The sequence below is a fragment of the Vidua chalybeata genome, chromosome 12, assembly GCF_026979565.1.
Source record: "Vidua chalybeata isolate OUT-0048 chromosome 12, bVidCha1 merged haplotype, whole genome shotgun sequence".
Lineage (NCBI taxonomy): Eukaryota > Metazoa > Chordata > Aves > Passeriformes > Viduidae > Vidua > Vidua chalybeata.
The window spans coordinates 12,325,765-12,352,464 of record NC_071541.1 but is presented as its reverse complement, the minus strand read 5'-3'; the positions used below and the strand labels follow the sequence as shown (position 1 = coordinate 12,352,464).

General features: G+C 46.8%; 1 protein-coding gene across 3 annotated transcripts in view; it reads left to right on the top strand.

Moving 5' to 3' along the window:
* Positions 1-4,253: 4,253 nt before the first annotated feature.
* FLNB (filamin B) overlaps positions 4,254-26,700 on the top strand; it is a 72,281-nt gene continuing 49,834 nt past the window's right edge. For all 3 annotated transcript variants that reach the window (XM_053953493.1, XM_053953495.1, XM_053953492.1), the window contains exon 1: positions 4,254-5,854. In XM_053953493.1, the coding sequence (XP_053809468.1) occupies positions 5,506-5,854 (349 nt within the window). In that variant the 5' untranslated portion in view covers positions 4,254-5,505. The remainder of the gene's footprint in view (positions 5,855-26,700) is intronic.

Genomic DNA, 26,700 nt, shown 5'->3' with positions numbered 1-26,700 from the left:
TTTTTCATTTAAAATCAACTTCACTAAACAGAAGTAAAATTAAAAACATGCAGCAGTTTATCAGTCAGAAAAATAGATGAACCAAGAAAAATAGATTAACTTCATAACATTTCATGGGAGCAAGCAGCAAGGGTATTTTGGACAAATAAATTAGGTGAATTCCTACATGAGACACTCCCAGGGAATGCCCTGTCCTTGCTCTTCCAGTATGTGTTAGATGGATTTCAGTTTAGTTTTCTTCTCTGATTTCAGGATAGCAAAAAGCACAAACAGCCTTGCTCTTGGGCTGTTTACAGCCTTTGTCAAAACCAGACCTTTAAATTCCAGCTGCAGGTCTCCCTGGGACCCAAGGCAAAAGCAGCATTGCAAGTTCTGGCAAAACACTGTGTTTGCCAGATGGATGCTTCTTTTGGCATCAGTTTCAGCTTCTGGATACATCTATAATGCAGCAAGACATATATATACACATATATAATGCAGCAAGAACTCTGTGCACAAATAAAACTGTGTTCTTCCAGACATAGAGAGACGAAAATTGCCCAAGACACAACTGCTACTAGAAGCAACTGTTGCCTGAATAGACTTTCCAAATATAAATTTCAATGCAAATTCTCGAACAAGTTATATATTTCAGCATATTTCCAGAGATTTCTCTGCCTAAAAACATCCCTCTGTCCGATTTGGACTGAACTGCTGCTGCAGGCTCTCATACTGCTGTCTTCCTTGGATAACAGAGGAGGAAACAGAAGATGGAAAAACTCAGAACAAGTTGTATCAAAGGCCCTTGCCAATATCTGTAAAATGCAGAGCTTCTTTGCCTTCCATAGAGCTGCTGAATAAGGAAAATGCAATCCATATGATGCAATCCATTTGATTCATGCTTTGACTTGAACGGCTCGGTTTGGCTTCACTTTGTAGAGATCATGGTAACAAAAGAAGAGGTTTAATGACTACTTCATCAATTGAGAAGAAACACTTCCATTGTCTTTCAGAACCCAGTAAACAGGTAACGGGTGAAGAAAATGTGCAGTGTGTTTGGAAACCTTTGACGCGGGAGGCTGGGAGGACCCGGCTGTGATGCCGAGCCAGGCTCGGTGCTGCCAACTGCGCAGCAATGCCATTTATGGTCACTTAGTCATGAAATTCCTTTGAGTTACAGGCAAACCTTTAAGTACTGTGAGCCACGGCCGCTGCATCTTTAGCATTACTGGCTGGGTGCTGGCTTAGCAGATGAGCTGCCCTGTGGGGATGTGAGGATTAGCATCTGCACACTGGTTTGAATGTGCTACAATTTATTTTGTGGCATTTTTTATGCATGGGTTTTGTTTTAATGCACAATGCTGTCCTGTGTTTGGATAAGGCTATTATGTGTCAAAAAATTATAAATATTTAAAATCTCCTGATAAATTTCTAAAGCTACCCGGGTGCTATAGCCCAGTTATTCTTTTTCCAAGCCTTTGCCCTGACAACTCACAAGTTTTGACAGCCCTAGGGTACAAAGCTTCAGTGTGCTGCTGCTTTGACAGAAACCTTTGGAAAAGATGGAGGCATCCTGCTGGCTTTTCACCACACATTTCTGCTGAGATATGATGCATCTTCAAAGTCAGTTGTGTGGGGTTAGTTGCAGTGTGGGAAAAAAAAAAATGTCATTTCTCCTTGTGTATTAGCAGCACCACTGAAATCTTTAAAAGGTGACATTTCTGTTGCACAGATCCTCAGAGAGGTGATAACTAAAGCACGACCTGCCAGAGCACAGAAAAGTCCTCTTACCTGCAAAGACTCAGGCTGAATGCTCAGCCATGGCCAATTCCTGCTCTAAGCAAAGTGTGCAGATGTTAGATTAACAATTGAAATTAATTCCAATTCTTGTCCTCTTACAATCAAAGCAATCTGTTGCTGAGCAATGTGTCAAGCAGAGAGCATGAACAGTGTCCCAAATGGCTGGGATCTCTCATGTACGGCCCATGAATTGGAGAAATCCAAGAACATATCATCACATGAGACTGTGATAAGTTGATTACCCTGAAACAGACCTGATTTCGTTACTCACCCCATCATGTGCTGTTCACTGATGTCAGTGAAGGCCCATGCTGCAGCTCCCCACACCCTTCTGCTTTTGCAAAACCAGGCTTCAACAGACAATGACAGTGTTCTTCCTTCCTTGTATCTGCATCTAGCAAGTAAAGGAAGAATGGAATGGAAAGATCCTTGTCATACAGGACAAATCAAAAGAAAAAAAGCTATCCACCCAAGAGCATAGCATTGAAATCTCCCTCCCTTTCTGCCTATATACATACATCCACACAAATATCTACCCATATAAATATGCACATAAGGTATTTCTGCAAGGCATACATTTGTTCATTTGTAATAATATACAGTACCAAGATGGTATTCCAGCAAGTACAGATTCATGGGTTAGCTTGTTTTTATTTCTCTGTCTCCTGATGAAACTTGAAACACGGGTTCACTTGTGTTAAACTGTCTTCCAACTGTCTTCCAGCTTCCAACTGTCTTCCAACTTCATTTCAAAGGAAATACAGTTTTTCAGGTCAAATGTGACCCCAAGAAGAATCCAATCACAGAGCAGTACAGAGGGACTCTCTCATGGGTAGATGAGACCAAGCATTGATGCCCAGCCCTGCAGTTGCTGCCACAGCTGGATATCACATTTTTGGCCAGGCAGGTCCCAGACAGGGCACCTCTCCTGATCTCAGTCACCTGTGCAGGCGATGGGGTGCTGTGCAGGCAGGGGCTGCCCCTCTTCACTTCCCATGAACCAGAAATCTTGATCAGACTGTAGCTGTGAGTATCATCTGTGACTGGGAAGAAAGGAATGAAACAAGATCTGTTCCTCAGAGCAGAAATTACTTTGCTTTTTTCATTCTTTTCCCATAAAGCAGTCTTTGTTTCCCAATAATCATGAAAGCAGTCAGGATGCAAAAGGCTGAATTTGGATCAAAAGCCCTGTGATGTGCAGGGAAGGGCAGCTGTGAGACAGGCTGCTGCATCCAGACCACCAGCACCCCACCAAGCCTGCATAGTCCCAACAGCAACAGCCTCGACTGTGCCACTGCCCTTGTCCTGAGTCTGACAGGGTGAGCTGGGCATGCATGTCTGTGCCAGAGCTTTGCTGAGAACTTTCACATCTGGTTTTGTGCCTCAGTGCTTCTGGTGGGATGGATGGATGGATGGATGGATGGATGGATGGATGGATGGATGGATGGATGGAATGGTGGAAAACCACTCAAAGAAACCACTGTCCTTCTGTGTGCAGAGCGTGTCATTGGACAGTATATCATTGGGATGAAAATTTTCTTTGCTGGGTCTATGGAAAAAATTACTTTTATTGAAAATTTTAGTGAAATACATAAGTTAAAAATAGAGGTCCTAGTACTAATTCTGTCTTTTTCCTGTGTAATTCCTATTCACTGCCTTTGTTACAGAAAAAACAATGGCTGAAGCTTCAACTTGCAGCATGGCACAGGCACAAAATTATATTGAAGAGTGTGCATTACTAGGTGTGGTAGTGAAAAGGAACGGAAATTAAAATATTATAAGCAATCAGCTAATCTGGATGTGGAATGGTTGCTAAGGAGTCCCAGCCCAGGCCAAAGTCAATAAGCAATTAGTATCTATTAAAAGATAAAGTATAGGATGCTGGGAGAAAATCCTTGAGAAAAGGCTCAGCTCCATGTTTCCAGGCTGCTCTCCCCTGGGCCGGACAAGCCTGCGCTGACAGCAGAGAGCTGCTCGCAGAGGCACAGCCTACCCGGGCTGCAGCATCTCTATGCCCTACCACTGGTTTTGCTCTGTAAATAAAAGGTCTCACTTAATGTCAGATTTTATTTGAATAATAAAAGCAGCTTCCTGTTGCTTTGCTCAGTAATTTGAGGAAAGGGCAGTGGCTGCTGTGCCATGAGATACACTTCAACATTTCAGTATACTAAATCTGATCTCTGATTTCTTTGATAGTTTTAAAACAGGAGGCAATGCTGATTAGGGAACAATGGAAGTTTAGACATAACTCCCACATTACCTCACCTTCATATTTGCTTCTTTCTTAATTTATTGTCAACAAATGCATCTAATATAAATTATTCTGGGGGAAGGATCTGTTAGGTCACTGGAGAGAAACCATGGTATGATGGTTTAGTGGGAGATTAGAATAACACCCTTGAACATCTGTATTTGAATTTTCTAGCTGAGATTGACCATAGTAATTTAATTAAGACTTTACTGACTGTATTTTAATGGATTTGTTTTCTCTGACAGACACCTGCACCTTTCAGAGTGGCAGCCTTGATGTAAATAGGTAGACACGCACACACTTCGCTTGAATCTGTGGAGCAGCTCCTGGGAGCAAAGCCAAGACCCTAAGTGCTGGGTGAGTGGGTGGGCACAGGCTTCCCTCGGGATAGGGACACGCAGGGACGCCTCACCGCAGCTTTTAGGGACCCAGTAAGTATCATGAGATGTCTCGGCGACCTGCAAAAATTCAGAATGCAGCAAGGCAGCTGGAGTAGCTCTATTGACTCTGCTGTCATCAAATGAGTCAGCGGCAAGTCAGTCTTGTATGTCAGCAGGGAGTGGCGCACCAGGAAAGCCGTGACAAAAGTGGGGGGAAAAGCAAAGAAACCCCCAAGAAGTCGAACCGTAATTGACTGCTTTTAGAGGTTTCTATTATTTTCAAATGGCCGATAAAATCGTGGGTGTAGGCACAGAGGTTGCCGTCCCGTTGCCACATCGCACCCCGTGTGAGCACCCTCAGCCTCTCCCGGCACGGGCTGTGTAGAACCGAATCCCCCCAGCCCAGAGCCCCGGCTCTGCCGGCCACCCTGCGCAGCTCTACAGGCCCGGCGAGAGGTCACCCACCCGTGGCTGCATCCACCCACGGCCGTCACACAGCTGGCGGCCTGACCTGTGTCGCCTGCGTGAGTGGGGCTGTGCGGGTGGGTCGGGGGCTGCGCTCCTGTTCCTACTGCGGGTTTTATTTATTTGTGGGGAGAGGGGGCTGCACCCCGACCGGGCACTAGCGCGAGGCGAGCTGCGATCCTGCCCGTGCTTGGGGGCCGCGCTCCAGCCCCGCCCGGCACCTCGGCCAGGTGAGTGTCGGCCCAGGGTGGTCCCCGGTCCATCAAGGGCTCTGCCAGGCCAGGCGAGCTGAGCTGAGCTGAGCTGAGCTGAGCTGAGCCGAGCCGAGCCGAGCCGCGCCCAGCCCATCCCAGGCCGGCCCCCGCGGGCCGGTGCGGCGGGGCGCGGGGTTGATGCGGCGGAGGGCGTGCCGCTCCCGGTGGATAAAGGCCGGGCGGCGACGCGGGGCCGCGCAGAGCGGGCGGGTTGGATAGCGGGGGAGGCGGCAGCAGTGAGAGCAGGAAAAGGAGAAGGGCCTCCACCGAGCGCGGCGCTCTTCACTCTCTCCCTCCCTCCCCGCAGGCGGCGGGGCCGGGCCGGGCGGGGCGCGGGCGGAGCGCAACGGATCGAGGAGGCGGAGCGGGGCTGGCCATGAGCACGCAGGCGCGGGGTCAGGGCGCGCGGAGAGCGGCCGATCCCGACGGCGAGATGCCCGCCACCGAGAAGGACCTGGCGGAGGACGCGCCTTGGAAGCGGATCCAGCAGAACACCTTCACCCGCTGGTGTAACGAGCACCTGCGCTGCGTCAACAAGCGCATCGGCAACCTGCAGCATGACCTGAGCGACGGGCTGCGGCTGATCGCGCTGCTGGAGGTGCTCAGCCAGAAGCGCATGTACCGCAAGTACCACCAGCGGCCCACCTTTCGCCAGATGCAGCTGGAGAACGTCTCGGTGGCCCTCGAGTTCCTGGAGCGGGAGAGCATCAAGCTGGTCTCCATCGGTGAGTGCGTCTCCGGCGGGCCGTTTTGTTGTTTTCTCGTGTAATTGTGTTTTTTCCTGCGCTGGATCTTTGCCTGGCGGAACCATGGCGGGGCTCAGAGCAGTCGGGTCTGCGGGCTCGGAAGCTGAGGGACTTCTGCTGCTTCTGTTTTTAAAGAGCTCTGTGTGCCGTGGGGCTGCCCACAGCCCGGCTGTCGGGGCTGGCAGTGAGCTCCTGTCCTCCTCAGCGTCCCTCATGGTCACTACTTCATCGGTGAAGCTTTGCTTTCAGGTCTTTCCTGAAGAAACCTAGTGCCAGAGCGTGTTCTCTCCCTGTGCAGCCAGTTCCTGCAGGCACTGACCCCCTCTAGCAGCCCGGCAGAAGTATGCGGCAGGACGATGCTGCTCTAGCTGGGCGTACCTGGGCTCCGGCACGGTGCCGGAGCCAGACTCTCACGGCTCTGCGGAAATAGCTGCAGCCGTAGGTAATACAGGAGAGTGGGGAGACTTTGCTCACCACAGCCCAGTAGGTGATGGCAGTGTTCAGATTAGCACTGATGCCTAAGTGCAGTTGCAGCTTTTGAACAGGATTGTACTTTCTCCTCAGTCTTTCTGCTGTGATAGGTTACGGCAGGAAATGTTCAAAGATCCCTGCTAAGCCCAGGTAATCGGTGCTTTGAGCTACTGCCATCCAGGCTGGCATGAGATTTGCTTGTCCATGCCATACTGGAGCATGCAGTTGGTTGATAGCTGGTGGTTTGGAGAGATGGCTGCTGCTATGTGCAGATGATCCCTCAGGAATCTATTCGGTGACCGTTTGGGGAATAGCTCAGGTGTGGCCACAACTTAGTCTGTAAAGCAGTAATTTGAATGCCTGAGAGATCTCTGGGAAGGAATGTGAATGCCTTTTCTAGCTCTTTGCTGGATAACTATAACTACTGCTTTCTGATGACTGTGGCCTCGATGAATTGCACAGCTGAATTTGTAGAGTGTAGCTCTCCTCAGTTGTCTAAAATGCTTGGCCAAGGTAAAAGCTGTTTCTTGTCAAATGCTTTAACTACAATAATAAGAAAATAGAAATTTATCCAGTTTGGGGGAGGCCTGTTCCTCTCTGGAAACCTGTAGCCGGGTACCCTCTTATTCCCCTCTCCTAGTGTGAAAAGCAGCTTTGGACAAGAAGTGAGAACTGTTGGTCCCGAGTGGCTGATTGTCCTCCTTGGGCAGAACAGCTAACTTGCAGCTGGGAATGAAGCTGGTGCTAATTATTTACTTAGAGATGGATTCCCTTTGCACTCAGTGGGGTTCGATTTGCAGCTGCTGACTCCTGGGCTGAGCTTTTGCTAACATCAGAGCTCACCTTTCTGTGGCAGGTGCTGGACTAGCTCCAACACCAGGCCAGCACTCCCCTCCTATTGTATTGTTTTCCCTAGAAAAATGTTGTTGCTCCAGCTGCCTTCCTCTTTGTCTGTGGAACTTCCCGAGGGTGATGGGCTTGGGAGATCAAGGCTACTCCAGCAGGTCTGGCTTTCAGTGACTTCCGTTCTAGAAATGCTGCTGCAGCAGCACAGCTCCTTTACACGGTTAGGCTGAACTGCAGGGTATCTGTAACCATTTAAGACATGTCTATTTGTTTTACAGCTTACTTGCTTTGTGTTGGTTATTAAAAAGCCAAACCCTGAGAAAACTTGAAGCTTTGAGAGAATGGAATGACTATGACTGCTAATGGTTTTGCCATATCCCAGCCTCTCCATGAAGGAGTGTACAGCTCCATCAGTGCTCTGCCACCTGAGCTGGAGCCAAGGAGTAGCACAGGAGCCCTACTGTACAGTCCTGGATAAACTGAGCCTGTCCTGAAAAAACATTCTGAATGCCCTTTCCAAAAAAGACATTCTGAGTGAGCCTTGCAGTGCTCTGCTGGGTTGAAGGGCTGAAGCCCTCGGCACCTGTCCTGCAGATGCAGCATCCACTGGGATCACTACCTGCCCCTGGTGTATTCTTCCCTGCAGGTTCTGAAGAACTTGAGGCTTTCTTTTTTGTTTCTACTGTTTAGTCTCTTTTGTGTTGTGGAACATAACCAGGGCCATTGCAGATCCTGGAGTTGAAGTGGAAAAAAAAAAAAAACAAAACAGTAAAGGCTCTTGGTGGAGAACTTTTATGACCAGGTTGGTCTTTAGGGCCTGGGGTGTTTAGGGCCAACTCTGAGCCAAATCAACTGGGGAAACCTGACAGCTGTGCCTGCTGGATTTCTGGCATTAATAATGCCATCAGACCTCTGCTAAGTGGATGCAGTGCCTGTTCCAGTTATTATTTAACTTCCAGGAACATTTTGGAAGCCATGTGTTATGGCTCAGCTACTGCTGCTGTACTACGACCACATTTAAAAATCTTTTCAGTAGCAAGGTTTTGGCATTCAATGTTTGTCTATTTAAAATAAGTCTGTCTATACACAGTGTTTGACCACAACCCTTTCTGGATGCACATTAGAAGCCCAGCCTCTCCTGCTGCTGTTACCTCACGTTTAGTCTCTACTCAAAGTCATTTGCTAGTTTCATGAAGCTTTTCTTCTGGGCATGAAGTGTCTTCACTTCAATGCAAAATTGACTGCATGTTTGATCATGCAAAAAAGACCATCTTTGTGCCATCCAGCAAAGATAGGAATGAATGCTCTGAAAAAGCTGCTGTGGGAGCAGGTGACTTCACGGAGCCTTCTGCTCAAAGTGAGGTGGCTGCTATGCTGCTCAAGTGTTAACAAGTATTAAGTCTAGCCTTTTTCTTTGTCTGCTAGACTGAGATAATTGCAAATTCCTGGGTGCTGAGTGGCATGCTGCATGACAGGCATTGGGAGTAGGATGCCAGGAATGTAGAGCACAAGGGCTTTGCTCTTGGCTGAAGGGGCTGATCGACTCTACAGACTGCTTAGCGGAGAAGGGAGGGTAATTGAAGCTAATTTGGCATTGAGCTTGTCCCTAAAAACCTTGGTAACTGGTAGTAGGAATCAACTCATGTAGCCTAGAAACAGAGGAGTTGGGTGGCTGAAGCCTGGCAAATGGTTTTGGGGTGAGACCTGCCAAGATGCACCCAAGCTTGCAGCCGGCAGGTCCTAGTTGAAAACTCTTCTGCTCGGTACCTGTTGGCAGTGTTCTCATGGGCAATGCTCATCCAGCAGCCTTGTGTCACTAGTAGAGGGAGGATGGGTACCAAGCTGCCTTGTTGTGTAAAACTGCAGTCTTGGGCTGCTACAGTCAGATTGAGCAAATTGAAAAATGCAGTTTCTCTGCCAGGTTGCACTTTCACCAGGTAAGTGAGCTGACCTGGCTTGCCTCACAATGGCAGGATGTGAAGTGGCAGTGAAAGTAAATGGATGGGCAGTGGCATGTCTGTGCCATGGCAGTGGATCCAGTGCTGGCCTTGGCTACTGTTATGTGATTTGTTTGCAGATTTGTCTCTGTGGTGATCCTGTGTCCTGCTGCAGTGCATGGAGGGAGTTAAGCTATGCCAGGAAGGAGATAGGTGAGGAGAGGATAGGGTTATAGTCATGGTCTATTGGTACTTGCCTCATGGTGAGTTTGGTGGTGGCATATCCCAGCTACAGGGGTAGTGACCAAACCTAACCTGTGCATTGGGTGGGGTTTTGGTTAGTGATCAAGTACTTGATGCACACACTGTGGTCTGTAGTGTGCTTAAGGTGAAAGTATCATGACCTGTGAGTCTGAGGACCTTACAGAAATCTCATTTTAGGAAAATAGTTGAAAACCAACTTTCTTCCCTATGCTGCTGATACATTAAAGAGTGACAAAACAAACTGTACATTTCCAGAGGGGAAACTAGTCTCTTGTAAAACAGTAAATGTGTTGTTGTGTAATGCTTAGAGCTAGGTCCTTGAAAACGGAAAAAAGAAAATGTGTTTTCAGCCTGTGTATGTTTAAAAGTTCTTTTGTCTCACTCAATGTTCTATTAACACATCATAAGGAGGTAGTCAAAATACACTTGCATTTTGTCTGCCACTTATCTGTGACTTCCTTGGGTGCTACTTTCTGGAAAACATCCAGTGTGTCTTGGAAGCAGATTTCTGCTTCTTGGAAATATGACACTTACTCCTTCCCCTTGAAAATAATTTTTGATGTGCAGTGAACCTCTTTGCTGGAGGTGGCCTCAGTTTTGGAAGGAACTTGGTCTCCTCAGGACCTTCTGTTTCAGTAGCTGGAGTGCTGGTCTAATGAAAAATTGCCTTTGCCTTGGAACTATGAGTTCCAAGTTACAGGAGACTTTAAGGTAGCTTACACAGACTGTTCTTGCATTCTTTTACATATGAGCGGAAACTTGTAAAGTGATCAAACTTCAGTAAAATTACTTAGGGCCAGATAGACTAATGTGCTAAACAGCTTTTTTATTTAAGGCACTGAAAGCTATGCCAATTATTCAGGATGGACTGAAATCTTAACTGCTCCATATTCTAATGCCATGTCCTGTATTGATTTACATGGGGATGTTTAAATCTAAATGGGTTAGGATAACTCTTTTCTAGCCTACAACTGTAACCTAAGAATGTGGTTAGCCTTGTGTGTGGTCATGCTGCTATGTTGCCAGCATTGTTCTGTGTCTGCTTCAAGCAATGGGAAGTAAAACAATGGTCTCTGAATCCCCCAGGCTGCAGAAGAATTCTGTTCTCTCTTTGCTGCTCAGAAAAAGACTTTGATGAGCAGCTAGTTTGGGTCCTGAACAAGGGTCTGCTAAGTTTAGACCACTAATCCATGTTTAGCAAGCACACCAGCGTGAAAGTGTTTTGCTGGTTATGCTGGAATGAACAAACCTCTGCTGTATTGTGATGCTTACCAGGTCCCTGCCACCAGCATCAGGTGGCTCTGTCTTCCTTGATTGCCTAGCATGATAGTGAGCTCATGAATATGTCACCTGAGTCATAAGTCATTATAGTAAAAGAGACACAGAGCTCAGTGAACTGGTGTTTGGATCTGTCTGGTGTGGTACCAGTATGCCTGAAGAGCCTGTCACAGTGGCTCTTGCTTACAAAGCATTGAGAGTGACTCTGGCTGTTGGTGATGTAGCCAGGCTTTCTGTAGACAAACTGTAGGTGCCTGTGGGGTTTTCTTGCTTTTTTTTTTCTATGTCCTCTGATAGTACTGTGGGTCCTGTTCTAGAGTACCCACTGCTGGGGAGGAGTGCACCATGGTAGTGATGGTGGATGGAAGTAGATGAGGTGGGTAGCTGCAATCATCTTGGATGTGGCAAGAAAAACGGAGTTGGATATACCAAGTGTATTTCTGCTAAAGGAAGGAAATGCTGTGTAGCTGAATGTTAACTGCTGTGGGAAGACTTGAACCCAAAAATATATGTAGAAAAGACTAGGGGAAGGCACCACCTACCCTCATTAGGAGATCTGAGCAGTATGGTACAGCTTTCACTATATGGCACTGCTTAGCTTGTTGCAGGCTGAATGCCTGCTAATGGTCAAAAGTGGTGGGGGAACAGTACGTGTGTTTAGGTGGTGTTTGGAGGAATAAGATTAGCAGTTTCATGAAGATACTGTGTCTGTGGAACTTGTGCTAGCTGCTTCTGTATCTTTTCTCGATTGCTGTACTTGTCTGTGCCTGTGGTAAAAGTGGATACTCACCCGACCCTCTTGCACCCACCCCCCACACCAGGTGGGGTGAGTAGAGCTACCCTTGCTCTTCCTGGGAACTTCACCTCGGGTTCAGAGTTGAGTCAACTGAGATATGAGGTTCTCTGCAATGGGCTAAGCAAGCTCTGCCTGTTTATTTGGATTTGTGCAATAAAACTCTAGTGAGTTTTTCCCCCTAGGTTCTGCTTCTGGGGACTTGGTGCAGATTTTCTTTCCCCACAAGACAAAAGTTTGTGTAGTTGCACTCCTGCTTGTTTGTGTTCCTCCTAAGGAAGAACTCGTGCTCTATAATCTAATAGGGAGGACTTTCTTCTAGGTCATCATTAGGAGATAAATCCCAGTTCTGTACTCAAAAGCCTTGCAATAAGTGTATGCTGTATCTTAACCAGATGGTTCTCTGGGCTCTGATGTGGTCTTTAACTTGTCTGTCAGCCTCCCTTGGCTCTTTGTCCCTCCTGCAGCTAACCTTGAATTTTGAAGATGCCTACATATTATCTGGTACATCACAGTGAGGATTGGATCTGCTGTGGTGGGCTTTGGGTTCACCTAATGGATTGCAAATCCTTGTGTAAGCACTATTCTGCTGTATGCAGTTGAAGTCTAACGTCCATAGTGAGATGCATGCTATGTCTAGCTCCTACTGTGCTTGTACATGGCAACTGGGATACAACCACTGCAAGAATAGACTGGGTTTTTTGTGTCAGTGAATACAAGCTAGGCGCTTCAAACAGCAGCCAAATGAAGCTTTGCCCAAGTTCCTGGGGAAGCAAGGGTTGCCTGGCACATCCTCCCTTGTGGTGAGTAAGGCAGCAGACACTGCCCTGGGCTGCCTGGGAGTGGGCAGAGGGTGGAGTAGCTGAATCCTGTCTCCCCTGGTGTGATGGGTTGAAGTTCTTTGAACCTCCTGCTGATATTGCCCTTGAAAGAAAACAGCTATGTCTCTCCAAAGTGTCTGAGAAGAATGGCCACACAAGCAGCTGCACTGTCTGGTTACTAGTGGGATGCTTCCTCTGAGTCAGGTGATGGTCTTCTGCTGTTCCTTACAACCTGGAGAGGTAGACAACTAAACTAATGGGAAGGAACCAGTAAATACAGAAGGCAGTCTCTTACTTTAAAGTGTAAATTCAGCAGATATTTCAAAGTTAATTTGTCTGGGTCACTGAAATATAGCAAGTTTTACTGATCAGGCTGGTGAGTTGGTAGTGGCAGAGCTTTGACTATCCAGGCTGTGGCCTTTCTTGCAAAGGGACAAGCTGTTTTCATCTAACAGCAGCAGTAGGTTGCATGAACGCTCCTGCCAACGTTACCCAGTAACAGCACAAAAATGACTGTGGGCTGCAATGACATCATGGGCTGTGGCTCCTTCTCCCTTGCTTCAGGCCATGCTGTAAATCATGACGCATTTATTTGTCAGAGCATTGAATTACTCTGGCATGAGCTGGCCAGGCTGTGTGGCAGCACAGTTCCCAAATGATGGGTCCTCTGAGGGCGAGGTGGGCACAGACTGCCATGCAGACACTCAGCCTGCCTGCTGAGAGGGGCAAATGGGGCAATGGCTGTTGCAGCACATCCCACTGTCACATTGCTGCGGTTGGTTCTGGCATGGTGTGGGTGCTGCGCTGAGCAGGGGCTGTCAGCTGCCCTCTGCTCTTCCCATGCTGCTGGGGTGGCTCTTGCTGCATCCTACTTGCCTGGGTGGGGTGCAGGCATTTGCAACACTGGCCACAGCCCTCTGCATGGCTGCTCTGCTGCAGAGCAGCAGCTGAAAGCACTGGAGGCAACTGCTAGTCCACGGCTCATGTGCTTCCACCCACTTTTTGTGCTGAAACTTGTGTGATGAGCTCTGGGCTGAGCTATTAAATGCTGCTCTGAAATGCCAACTCCTATCTTTTGCATTGGTGCTGTGAGCGTGTCTGGCCCTGGGGGCTGCCCCAGCCTGACCTGGGAGTAGGAAGCTGGTGGCTGCTCTCCTCTCCACATCACAGCCCACGGCAATTTCGGGCTACCCTGTGTGCTTGTGGCTGCCTACTGGTTTTGATTAGTTTGTGGCCTCTCTTGTAAGGAGACAATGTATTCTGCATTTCTGAGCCTATATAAAATGCACTGTTGTAGTTGGTGGGCCCAAAATGAGCAAGTGGTGAGCTATGTTACATACGCTGTGTCGTGTCTTCTGTGGGGCCCTGCAGTAGAAGGCACAGCGTACAGAGCTGTGCTGAGCAAACACCCATGATATGTGCATTTGAAGGTTATTCAAACACAGAAGAGGAAATACTGTTCCCCTCAGCTAGATACTAACTTGCTCTATCTGTGTTTTCTTTAATTGGTGTAATTAACTGTTTTGCACTCCCTTTTTTCACAACAACCTTGCAGTAGTAGGTGAAGCAGTTTTAGTGGACTTTCTATAGGCAAATACTGGCAAGCCAGGTCTTGGAACTAGTTTAAGTCTCAGTGCTAAAACACTGATGGGTACATCTTGGAGGTGAGCTTTAGCTTTGCACAGATCCTCCCTTTGTTATAAGGTGAGTTATAGGAGTAGGTTTTCCTAGTCTCAGACTACAGGAGCTAAGAGCCTGATCTGGGGTATATGTGCAGGGTCCTGCATTTGTCTTTGATGCATCTTCCACACTGGGAACTGACCGTACAATAAATACACCTTGTATCTGTCATGGTGTGAGATACAAATCTTGGATTTATCTCTCTGCTTTTGATCCTTGCTACAGAACAGGAAATGCTGGCTTGCTAAACAAAACTGGTGTCTAACTGTCATCTCGATGGTGCAAGGTATCACATGTTGCCTCACCATCACAGCTAGACAGTGAATTTCTGTAGGGTTTCCCTGCAAAACTAGAAGTAATTCTGCTTGTTCGTCTCCCAAATAATTTGAAGTCTAGGCATCTTTGAGCCTCCTTCAGCACCTGGATGTTCCTGAAGGGCTGCTGTTTGCTGATGTCACTGTAGTTGCAGTGGCTCTCTGAGCTGTTGTACTGAGCCGTTACTCAGACATGGCTTGTTGTCAAATTCCCTTGTAGGGGACAAGCTGGTGTCTGAGCAGACTTAAAATACCATCTGTGGGAAGACTTGGGATGTTAATCATGTTGTTTCAGTTTTGTTCCGCCTGTTGATTACCAGTGTGGTTGCATGCAAATATCCTATAGCTCATGTAACCACTAGAGCAAGATCAATGATCTAATTGAAAGTCAAATAGAAACAGCTTTAGTCGTCTCTGGGGATTATTTCTTTTGGTAGCTCTTTCAGACATGTAGTAAAAATGCAGCTATGAAGAAGCAGAAAATCTAGGCTGGTGACTGACAGGAAAATTTGTGGTGACACTTGAAAGGGCAGTGACTTCTGGTGCTGCAGCTGGAGCTCACCAGTGCTGGACACTGCTACTATCAGAAGTCAGGACTAAGACATGGAGGCTTTTAAACCAGGACTGGAGGACCCTCTATAGTGGTGCCACCTTAATGCTCTAAGTACTTTTTGATCATGTGTTCCTGTGCTATTTAGTGCTGACTTATGCGAGTTCGATGCTCTTAACAGAGGATGCAGCATATGTGCTGGATAACTGAACAGTGATGTTGAATGTGGGTGGCCAAAGGGGGGAGGGTAACTTGCACAGCCCAATACAGCTGCTTTGGAGAAGACCCCAGCTTGCAGAGGTTGCTGCATGTTGATAAACCAGCTCCTGTACTAACAGTACTTCTCTGGCCTAACCTGAGTGCTGAGCAGGAGCAGGGATTGCTAGATCAGTCAGGGTGCCAATGACCAAGTGAATTGTCTACTTGGTGGGAGGCCACAAAGTCAGGTGACCCAGGAGTGCCTGCAGATCCTCAAGCTGCAATGTGCCCTGGGGCTCCCCAAAGCCATGCAGAAGCAGCTGCAGCTCCCAGGTGGCCAGTTACGTTTTTTGGATGCAAAAAACTTAGAAGAACATGAGACAGTCTTCTAGTGGTCCAAGTTCTCTCCAAATACATGAGTGAAGAAACACTGATTGCATTCAGCTCACAGCCACTGTACAGCGGGGTGGCTCAGCGCTGCCCTTGATGCTGTCACACTGGATGATCTGTGGCTGCTCAGTGAGCATTGCTGAGCATGCTAATGACTTGCAGACATCTGCAGTTATAGAGATAGAAGCATCTGCCACTGGACAAGGGTATTGCAAAGACCTTGTCCCATAGAATTAACTGCATTGCCATTGGGATTCTCACTGGAGTATATCCCAATCTACTGCTTTCCTGAAAGAGGCAGTTTGGAGCTACTCTGTGAGGGTTGTCTCATGGAGGTGGTTTGCTTTACTGTGAAAGCACTATGAGCAGCAGACTTCAGAGAGGAGCTACTAGTTCAGGCCTTGTAAACAGTGGAGATGTCTGGGATTTCCTGGGTGGAAAGCTCTGCTTGAATGACTCTGACTCAAACAGGGAAGCCCTCTGAAGTTAGTGGCATAAAGCCCTACTTCAACACTTCAAATTTTGCTGTGGTTTTGTAGCCTAGCTCTGAGTTCAGTGTTTGTGTAAAGAAATATTTCTTCTGATATAGATAAATAACTGAATAAAACTATGTCCCTTTGAAAGGTTTTAATTGCAAAGGGGAAAAAAATGAGCTGCTTCACACATAGTGCTGCAGCTATTGTTTGAAAGCACTGCCTAAGGCAGAGGAAGTGCAAATATTTAAATTAACCAGCTTTATTACTTAAACATAGGCTTTAACAAGCTGCAGAATATTTCTTATTCTATCTGTAAGAAAAGTAACTCAGACTTCTGAAGCAGTACCTGGTTAGCAGCAGTATTTAAGCTCAAATGGTAGAAGCTGAGAGAAGCAGCCCAGACTTCCTCTAGGGGTAAGATAAACACCTGTGGGGCTCTTGTTGTGGCTGGATGGAGGTGACAGTATGCCAGTAAACATTTTTCACAATGAAATGGAGGAAGTGCTAAAAAGCAATGTCATCTAATGCTGCATCAAACCTGGTAGGTACCTGGGAGCGGTATGGGAGATCAAATAGAGCAGTGTAGCTTGTGAAGTTGCTGCAACTATTCCTTCCAGCTCTAGAGAAATTGTCTCTAGAGCCAGTGCTCTACATTTTTAGTGCTGTGTTTAAAAATGTGAAATACAATAGGCTTGCAAACGTGAACTGTGTGAGACTGCAGATTAAAAATGGGATCATGCAGCTGGTGAGAATTTGGGTAATTGCCTGCACCCTTCTTGGTCAGCGTGTGTGTGATGGAGTGCTGTCCCTGAAGACCAGGAAGAGATGTGCAAGCTTGTGAAGTTTGGAAAGACTTGTGTGAGGCCTTTAGTTGGAGGATTTGAAGTCCAGCCTCTGGAGGGGAATGGTAGTATCCCCCTGAGCAGTGGCTAGTTCGGCAACTCTGTTAGCAGCCAGAGCCTGTTATGGCTGAGCAGCTCCTGACCAATTTGGATTAGAATGATGGTGTCAGATGAGCAGACCTGCCTCTGCCTTTTGCTAGGAGAGTCATGGGATGGCCCTGAGCAGAACCCTGGCATGGCACAGGACCCATTGTGCAGGAGGGTAGCTCTGGGGCTGGTGAGCCCATGGCAGCTGGGGTGAGATGGGGACTTGGACTATTCGAGGCCATGCAAAACCCACACATTTGAAGCAAAGTTTTGCTGTGCAGGGAGCGAGTTTGAGTGTGAGGTGCGGGTATGTGGTTTGCATGTCGCACAGCTGGGGCTAATGTGTGCTCAAGCTGTGCCATTAGTCCCAGATGGTCCTCTTTAAGGTGCTTGGGGACCACCCGTGCAGACTGTGCCTCCACAGATTCAGCACCGTGTTCCAGTCATGAAAGCTCCTCTCAAAAGAGGTCTGTCTGATAGTGGCTGCCACAGTTGGATGAATTATCTGGGCCTTAAGCCAAGCGTCTTTTCCTTATGTTAGCGGCTTGTAGCTGAAACTGTATAAACACAGCGCTGTCGTGTGTGGGGTGTTAAACACACAGGGCTCAAATCCACACGGTGCAGGGGGGAGCCTTGTGTGATGTGCAGATGGAAGTGTGTTTATGGCTGTGTTGCACAAGCATACAAAAATGTGTTTGAGCTTCATTGTTTCCCCAGAAAAGGGGGAGAGCATTTTTCCTTCAACATACAGCACACAATATTTTTTTACTTAAGAATTGGAATTTCAGGAAGAAAGCAACCCCTTTCCTTCTTGGACAGTCAAGAAACTAGTCATGGTTTCCAGTGGAAGTGGAGGATAGGTGTCGGTATGTGACAGCTCATGGGGAATTAAATCTAGCTGGCTTACACACAGAAGCTTGAAGACACCTTTATAATGGTCGTGGAAAAGTAGCAATGCTTTCCAGGCCATGCATGTGTTTGTAGTGACTGTGTCCTGCACACCCTTGCTCAGTGTGCAGCTGCAGAAAGCAGCCTGGCTGTGTGTCACTCCCTCCTCCTCGACACTCACATGGCAATGCTGTGGTGATGGCTCAAGCTTGAAGACAGGATAAAGCATCATTTTAGGTGTTTCACATCATCACAGCAGTGTTGAAGGGCAGTGGCCTGGTGAGACAGTTCAGGTGTTGGGGCACGTGGATGTTGAGCTACTTCTGGTGCTGTGTGTTTGTGTTGAGTGAGTACTATGTCTGAATGTCAAAATGAACTGATGAAATTCAGATTTGGGGGGTAATTCCAAAGTGCCTGTTCCAATCTGCACTGAAGGTACAATTGCACGTGTCATAGTTTAAGCCCAGCCAGCGACTCAGCCCCACACAGCTGCTCACTCACTTCCCTGCTGTGGGATGCGAGAGAGAATTGGAAGAGTAAAAGTGGGAAAACTCATGTGTTGAGATGAAGACAGTTTAATAAGCAAAGCAAAACAAGGCTTCACCACTTCCTATGGGCAGGAAGGTGTTCAGCTGTCTGTCACGTTGTACTGGTTACTAGTTTTGTGCTGAGCATGACACCATACAGTATGGGGTATGCCTTGACTCACTGAGGATCTGCTGTCCCCTCACAATTTCTTGTGCATCCCCAGCCAACTCACTGGTGGGGTGAAAGACAGAAAATGCCTTGATTCTATGTAAACGCTGGTCAGCAGTAACAGAAACATCCTTGTGTTATCAGCATGGTTTTCAGCACAAATCCAAAACCCAGCCCTGTTCCAGCTACTGTGAAGAAAATTCACTCTATCCCAGCCAAACTGAGCAGAGTATGTTGAAATTAATTACCTTACCTGTTGCTTCTCAGGGAAATGGTTGGACAGTGATAGCTGGAATAACTCTGTCATTGAGCTGCAGAGGGCTGGAGAGCATCTGTAGGATAGTACCTGGGCTTCTATGCTTCAAAACAAGCCTGCATAGAGCAGTGCTGTTAGGTGCTCAGAATCAGAGATGATCAAAACTGAGACAAACCACAAATCTTTTGCAAAGCTAAAGTAACTGGTAGGTTACTTTCTGATGTGTTACTTACCCCAAACCACAAAATGTACTCCAATCCTTGGTACTTTGGTGCTGCAGTGTGGAGTGGAGATGGGTTGAGCTGTGCAGGGCTGCATGAATGGGGATTTCCTTTGAACAGCCCTGCGCGCAGTGAATCACAATCATTGTAGCAATTCTGGTTTCAAATGGAAAAATTGACTCTTGGTGTATGTTGTGGCCAAGGATTTCCCCAAACAGTAATCAGTTCTGATAATTTCAAATGTGTTGGTTTTGGCTTCACAAAGTCCATCCCTTGCAGCTTTTGTGCCTGGCGTCTGTTACACAGGAGATGTTAGACAGTCCTATCTGAATAGGCTCATTTATCTCGGCAAGATTTTACATGCTGTTTCATATAACTATCTTGACCTACCCCCAGTGTGAATAAACACGTTGTTAGTAGCACAGAGGTCGCTTTGGTGCCTGGAAATCTCTGCATTATTATATTGCTTCTTTGGTCTTGCTGAGGCTTTTTTTTTTTTTTTTTTTTTTTTTTTTTTTTTTTTTTTTTTTTTTGTAGCCCTGTCTTCCAGTTCTTTTCTCTCCAGTGCCTGAGGGTGGACCTTCCTGTTGTCCCCTGCACTGAAGATTGGTAACATTCATTCAGTAATGTGAGATACAGGACAGCACTAATGGCTTGTCACCTAATGCCTCTGCCAGCCCCTGGGAGGTCTCTGCAAGAGTTAGACAGGTTTTTGACCTTGATGAGACCTGAAGTAACCTGTGAGATTTAGGATTACCTTAATCCTACAGAGAGGGTTACAGCACTCTTAGGCTTCAGAGACAGTTTGTAGCTTTGTTGTGTCACTTGTACTATTCTGTTGTTTTTCAGTTCAGCCTTTCTGATTGAGGCTTGGCTTTCTAGTTGTGTATGCACAAGTTGTGTTGTGACGATGTGCTTCTTTTGTTTGCACATGTGAATGAAACAACCTTGAGTTGATCAGACTCCTAGAGAAGTGTTTCTTGTGAGGTGTAGACAGTTATACATTTGACTAAAATTTTAATGTCTTGCTTAAACTGAAACTCCTTTCCTGTGAATTGGCTAGTGGTATTGCTGACTCAGGTGTAGCTGTCTGCTCTGATGGGAAGGTGAAGCCTTCCTGTGCCATGGCAGTAAATGTACTGATTCCTGGGGAGCGCAGACCGGGTGTAGGATCATTCCCTTTTCTCTCCTGTCTCATTACTGGAGGAGGGAGATGTAGTTTGTGTCATGTCACTTGGTTTCAAAAGCTGAGCCAAGTGTTTCTAGGCAGAGTGTGACAAAGGCAGGAGGATGCCTTCTTCCCCCTCCCTCCATCATTTAGCAGAAGTCCAATTCTAGCATGTTCACTCCCCACTGCAGGGACTTTCCTTCTCAAGTTATTCCTGGATGATTAATTAGCACTTGGGCGCCTTGTGTTGTGCTGTCCCCATGGCTTCCTGGAACTTCCCTCTTCCCGCCTCTGAACCTGGGGTTGCTGGGGCTGAGTGTCTGTGTGGGTGCTGTCCTGAAGCCCTTCTCTACAACCCCATCCCATGCTGCCAGGTGCTGTCCGGAGGCTTTCCCAATCCACTTGTTGTCTGTGAGGTTGATGCAGTCTGTCTTGGCATGGTGCCGGCTATGCTGTCCTGGAGGATGGGATACTGCTGACTCGAGCCCATGAGGAGCAGAATTGTCCCATGCTGGCTTGGGCTCCCTGTGCATAATGAAGCATGAAGGCTGGCTGCTCTGCCACTCAGCTTCCACTCATTCCCCCCTAGAGACATGGATCTTTGCCATCGAAGGGGTTGAATGTCACCTGCTGTTTCGGTGCCAATGCAGGATGCCTGCACTGTCTGTCCCTAGCACAGGCATGTGGGAGCCGCAGTGTCCCAGCCACTCCTGGGGCCGGTAGCAGCACCGGAGGGGCGTTGGGATGAGCTCAGCAGCGGGGAATGTGCTTTGCTGGTGCAGGGGCCGTGCTCACAGGGCCCATTGTGGGGTGGTTTTGGCAGTGATGCTGTGGGCGGTGTCGTGCCATGGCAGGCCCTGAGCCCGCTGTGCCGCTGCCCATGTATGGGGCCGGAGCTGCAGGTGGGGCACGGGGGTTCCAGGGTTGGGGGAAGCCCCTTGTGATGCCTCCTGTCCGCTGGCCGCCGGGTGCTCGGCTGTGCCAGTTCTCGAGGTGAGCTGGGGTTTTGGGGTTAGTGTGGCGCTGGCGCTCTGCCCCGCCAGGCTGGCGAGGAGCTCGCTGGCTGCGGACAAAGCAGCACTCATGGCAACTTGCTGCTCTACAAAGGCAGAACATTCAGATGCCTTCTTTTCTTCCCCCTGCACCAAAAGGATCTCAGATAATAGGCACAGCATTCCTGTATGCTGTTCAGCTTGGTATCTGTGCTGCAGTCCTGCAGCTGTGAGTGGGGACCTGCTTGGCCAGGAGCAGCCGGGTCTGAAATAGCCACTGTGAAAGGCAGCTCTTATTGTTCCATATTGCATCCTTGCTCACTGCTAATCCCATCCCAGCAGCGTGCCAGCAATGCGGAGCCCTCCTGGTCCTCACAGACAGTATTCACAGCAAGGCTTGGATGTGCACTAGCACCTGTCTGCAGCTCTTCCTGGACGTAAGAGTAATGTGTTTGCCTTCTCATATCCTAAATTGGGATATGGCACTTAAGGCAGCAGAAACCTAGGTGTGTTCAGACTGAAGGTATTAAGGAATTTGATCATAAGCCACCCACAGTTTGACTATTTTCCCCAGCTGCCTTAACAATTCCGAATTTTGAAATTCTTGACTTCTCCTTCAAGCCCCCTTGGGTGATTTCAGTTTCTCTTGGAGAAGCTGGGTTGGTTGCTGTTGCTGTTATACTGCTGGCTTAAACTTGCTTTGTGTTATGCCTTTCTCTTCTGGATGTGAGACATGAGTGGCCTCTGGGTACCTATTAAGAAGTTGGGCAGAGCTATTTTAATCTGTACTTTGCTCCTGAAAGCTCCACTGGTTTGATTATTTTTATTCTTTACTGTATTAAAAGTCTGTGTGATATTTTTTTTTTTTGCCAAACCTACACTAAAAGGACTGGATTTGAACATATTTTTTCAGTTGCCAGCTCCACCTCATGAGATCCTTTCTAGAGGCCCAGAGGTCCAGCATGCACCAATAGGCGGAACAGGGTGATATATGCAACAGTGGCCTGAAGTTCTGACACAATTGGTTTCAAATGCAGTTGAAGTAAACACTATTTTAATAGTTTAAAATCCTCTGAAGTGTAGTGTTTAATATCTCAAATCTGAAGATTTGTCTCACAAAGGAATCTTACTAATTTTTTTTTTTTAATAACCAGTCACCCTGGTAAGCCTAGAAGAAAATGGTTTCTGTCCCTTGCAAAAAAAAATGAAACACTATCTTTTCCATCCTCCTGCCAATGTCTAGATCACCAGTTAGTTCTGTTCTTACAACCATCCAGTGAAAAGTCATTCCTTCTCTGGAAAACCTACCTTGTAAAAAGCTTAGTGGATCTCTGAGTGTACATGGTGTATCACTTAGGCGTCCTGAAGATACACTTCCTCAGGTGATGAAATCCCTGAGGCTCATTAGGGGAGCAGAGGAGTGGCTGTACCTTGGCAGGGCGTGGGTGCTCAGCTGGGAGCCGGTGAGCTGAAAGCCCAGGGAGACTCAAGTAAGCTGGTTGCTGAGGATCAGCTGTCCTGGGGATCACAGCGCTGCCTGCAAATGCTGCTGAGAAGCAGAGATGCAGTGGGACTGGAGCATGTGGCAGTTAGAGGCTGGCAGGTCACAGCTGGGGATCCACAAAACTGACCCAAGTTCAACCAGCTCTGTGCAATAGGCACAGCCTGTGCTTCCGTGGGGTGAGCGCCTGCACATGGCAGGACACAAGCGATGTGCTGGCCCTGAGGAGCTGGGATGGACCTGGGCTTAAGGGACACTGGAGGAAATGGTTGCATATGTTCTCAAAGCACAGAGGAATCCCTGTAATTGATTTAAAGACATATTATCCCTACAGAGGATGTTGCTAATGTCTTTAGCAGACACAGTAAGCCTGTGAACACATACTGTATGCTTCAGCAAAGAATTTGCTTGGGCAGCTTGCTCAGCTCCATCTCATCTGCATACTTCTGTTTGGCATGTGGCTCTGCTCAGTGTGGTGTTTTCTTTGTTCCAGAAGATTAAGCCCTAATCATTGCTTAATTTTTCTGTCCCATAGCTGCTATATCTATTTAACAATAGATGAGAATAACTAGAGGTGGGGAAATGCTCAGACACTTAAAGACACTAAGATCTAAAATTCCTCCAGTCTCTTCATAACTGATCCATAATTGATATGAACTTTGTGCTATATAAAATTCCTTCCATGCCTGGAATTAAGGAGTAAGGGCTGTTGGTGAGACTTTTTTTTTTTTTTTTTTTTTTGTATTGAGAACCATGGATTTGGTTTCTCCCTACATATAATGCATAGAACAAAAATTTAAATATGGAAGACAAAAAAAATGAAGAGGAAGACCACTTTTTAGAGAAGGTGGATGCAAACATCAATGCTGGTTGTGGTTTAACTTCTCATGGTGAAAATCAACAGCTAAGCTTCTGAAATGGCTCTGTGAGATAGTGAACAAGCTGTGTCGACTGCAGCCTCAGCCATGAAACTATTTAAAAAAAATAAAATTCACTACTCAAAAGCTGCCTTTTTAGTCCTTCATTTGTTTTGCAATACTTCCACAGTCTGTATGACTAGCTTGATTTAGTAAGGAAGCTGTCTGCTTCGGTAGCTTGTTTCCACTAATTGTCCAGCAGAGAATGACTTGCAGCTCTGCTGTAGGGTAGAGTTCAAGGAACATTGCCATAGTTTGGGTAGTACTTATGCTTAATCTGAATGCAGAGCAGACTTGCACATGAGCAGGAGATACTAGTCAGAATCTTGTTTATAATGCTTTTTTGGTTTTTTTTTTATTGTACAATTATAGATCTAATAAAGGTCATATTGTTCAAGCCATGTGTTCCAAGTAGAATCTAGGGAGTTGTGCTGGAGTAGATAAATGTGCAGGTTTCCAACCAGTGCCAGGTTTCAATTCTGGCACTGGCTTCTGGGGCAGCTATAAGCACAAATGCAGAGGACCAAGCATTGGCCGTTTTCTACTTGGTAGGTTGGGTTGGGAAGTTTTTTGTCACTCAAGCCATAAAAATGACACACATTTGTCTCAAAATGGTCACATTGCTGGCTCAGACTAGTCACACTGCTAGCTGAAGCCCTGGCACCTGGACATCTCTTTTTGCTTTGAGGAGTGTGATTTTTAGCAGTCCAAGTGTAACATACCATATTAGTATTTTAGTATAGAGCAACAGTTATAAATCAGTTTGAGCAGTTGAAAATTGGTTCCTTTTCAAGACTGAGACTGGTGGTATGTACTGCTGGCTTATGGAATTGCCATAATCCATTTTTTGGGCTAGTTGCCACTTAGTTAATAGGATAATAAAAGTGGAAGAATTACAATCTAGACTCAGAGGTGTGATGGAAGCAAATGAGCTCTGGTTCAGCCTGTTTTCTTGTTCACCCAAGAACAACAAAGGAAGCAGGATACTTCTACATAAAACTTAATGTTGTAGGCTATATATAGATTTTTTTTTTTTTTTTTTAAGAAAGAGTGTGCTTGCTTATTCAATACTGTTGATTCTGCAGAACAGCTTAAGTCTGGCTGGAAGGTTTTTTCCAGCAGTCAGCATGTATGTCATGTCGAGATGCACCCTGACAGCAGGACCTCAGCAGTGGGCCGATAGCAGCCCTTCCCTGCAGACAGCTCCTGCCTGCAGCTGAATGGGGGCTGCGTCTTGCTGACGGCTGCTGCTGTTTTGTTCATGTTGGATTGTCATCGGGTACCTCTAGAGGAGGGAAGCAAGTTGGAGATGGAGAGTTGAAGTTAAAATGCACGTTGAACACTGTAGGTGAGAAGGAGTGTTTGTGTTACATCCGAACTTAAAACATTTCTGTGTTTTTTGCTTCTTGGTGGTTTAGGACAGCCTAAGAACTTGCCGACTATCTGAAAGTGGTAACCTTACAGCATTCAAAGTTTTGGAGTCCACAGCAAGAGTGGGAGGAGAACTTGCATATCACACCCACAAAATTCTTAGTTCTAATAATAATAAAAAATCCCAAACCCACCAAAATTAGCACAAAACCCTCTTTCCAAACCCTTCATTGGCTCATCTAGATGGCATCTCTAAAGTTGCCTGTTTCCAGTTGAGCTAAAGTCCTCCCAAGTACTAGTGTGAAGCAAGAGGGAAGGCCTGTGGTATGGATTCCTGCTTCATGCCTGGGCTTCCCATAAAAATGTGCCCTTTGAAAGTAGAAGTCCAGTGACTGTTAGCAAGTATGAGTCAGCTGTGCAGGGACTTTGATCTCCAAAGCACACATCTCCTACTGGAAACCAGCAAACATTGCTCTCTGACATACCTGTAAGGGCATCTTGAAGATGTTATCATAAGCACCATGACATGAATAAAGCAAATTATGCAGATGACTATGCTTTCTCCAAGAAAGATTACATTAAATATGTCTGCAGTGATGCTGTAAGTAGTTGTTTCAACCCCACTAAATGATCTTGGCAGATGAGATCCAGCAGCTTGCTTTCTCCAAGCCACAGGAAGGCAGGGACCAGTGGCTGTCTCTCCTGCATGGAGAGGGCTCCTTTAATCTGTGGAAACATGGCTGGTGCTGTAGAGTAAACACACTCTTGCAGCTGAAGGCAGGCAATTTGTTCCTGTACACCTAACTCATTGAAGCTGAAAGCCAAATGTAGCTGGGGGTGGTGCAGATGAATTGTCAAGGGCCAGGCTGTTTGGTTCAGAAGCACTGATACAAGTGTGCATCTCTATGTTGTAAATTTACTATGAGCTCCAGTGGAGCAATTGAAAAACATGACTTTAAAGGCTCTGTAAAGCATTGACTGTGTGAGTAATAAGTATGCCTAAAAGTAATTTTTGTTGTAGGAAAGCAGTGGTGGAAATCTGCTGTTTATGTAATCTGTTTTCCAGCCTGAAATGGCCAGAAAGTGTCTTGAAGCAGACCAGGGAATAGAGGGAATTCATTGGCAATCCAGCTGAGCTGGGGTACAAGCAGGGCCTGCAGTAATGATTGTTGGTGCTTAAGTGTCATTGGAATATATTATTTTTTCCACTATCCCTACACCTTGGCAGTATTACACTTAGTGTGCACTCAGAGCTGGTGGGGGATGCTTGCAAATTTGGTTGTACAAAGTGTTCTCAAGGCCAGCTCTATGCTCCCTGAATGGACCTGAATGGATTCATGTCTTCTTGGTTGTCACTTTCATCTTTTAAAGCCCAAGATGCACGGAATATTTTTAGTCAATTAATGAAAAAGGCAGCTCTAAAGAAGAAGCTCTTCTGGTGAGCCTGAGTGCCCAGGTGGAGCTGAGCTTTACAGCAGTACATGGAAGCTAAGCGTGCTTTGGGCTGGACTTTGGTCTTCTCTTGAAAGTGGAGGATTCTTTTATACAGTCATAGAGATTGTGAGCCAGTGCTGGGAGTGGGGTGCCTGTGAGAAGGGCATGTGGGCAGCTCTGCTGGGTGCTGATAAGGTCTCCTGTCCTGCCCAGGAGTTCTCTCTGCCTACTTCCCACCCCAAATGAAAGCAGACAAACCCTCCTCCTTAGCTTGGAAAAAATGACATCATGAGATCCCTATGCCTGTCAGGAAGCTGGGAGGCTGTGAGAGCTTGCTAACTTGCTAACAAAGTGCAGTCGTGGCAGTGGCACCAACCCCAGAAAGGAAGAGCTGTCCTGTTCCTGTGATGACCTTTTCCTGTCATCAGGGCAGC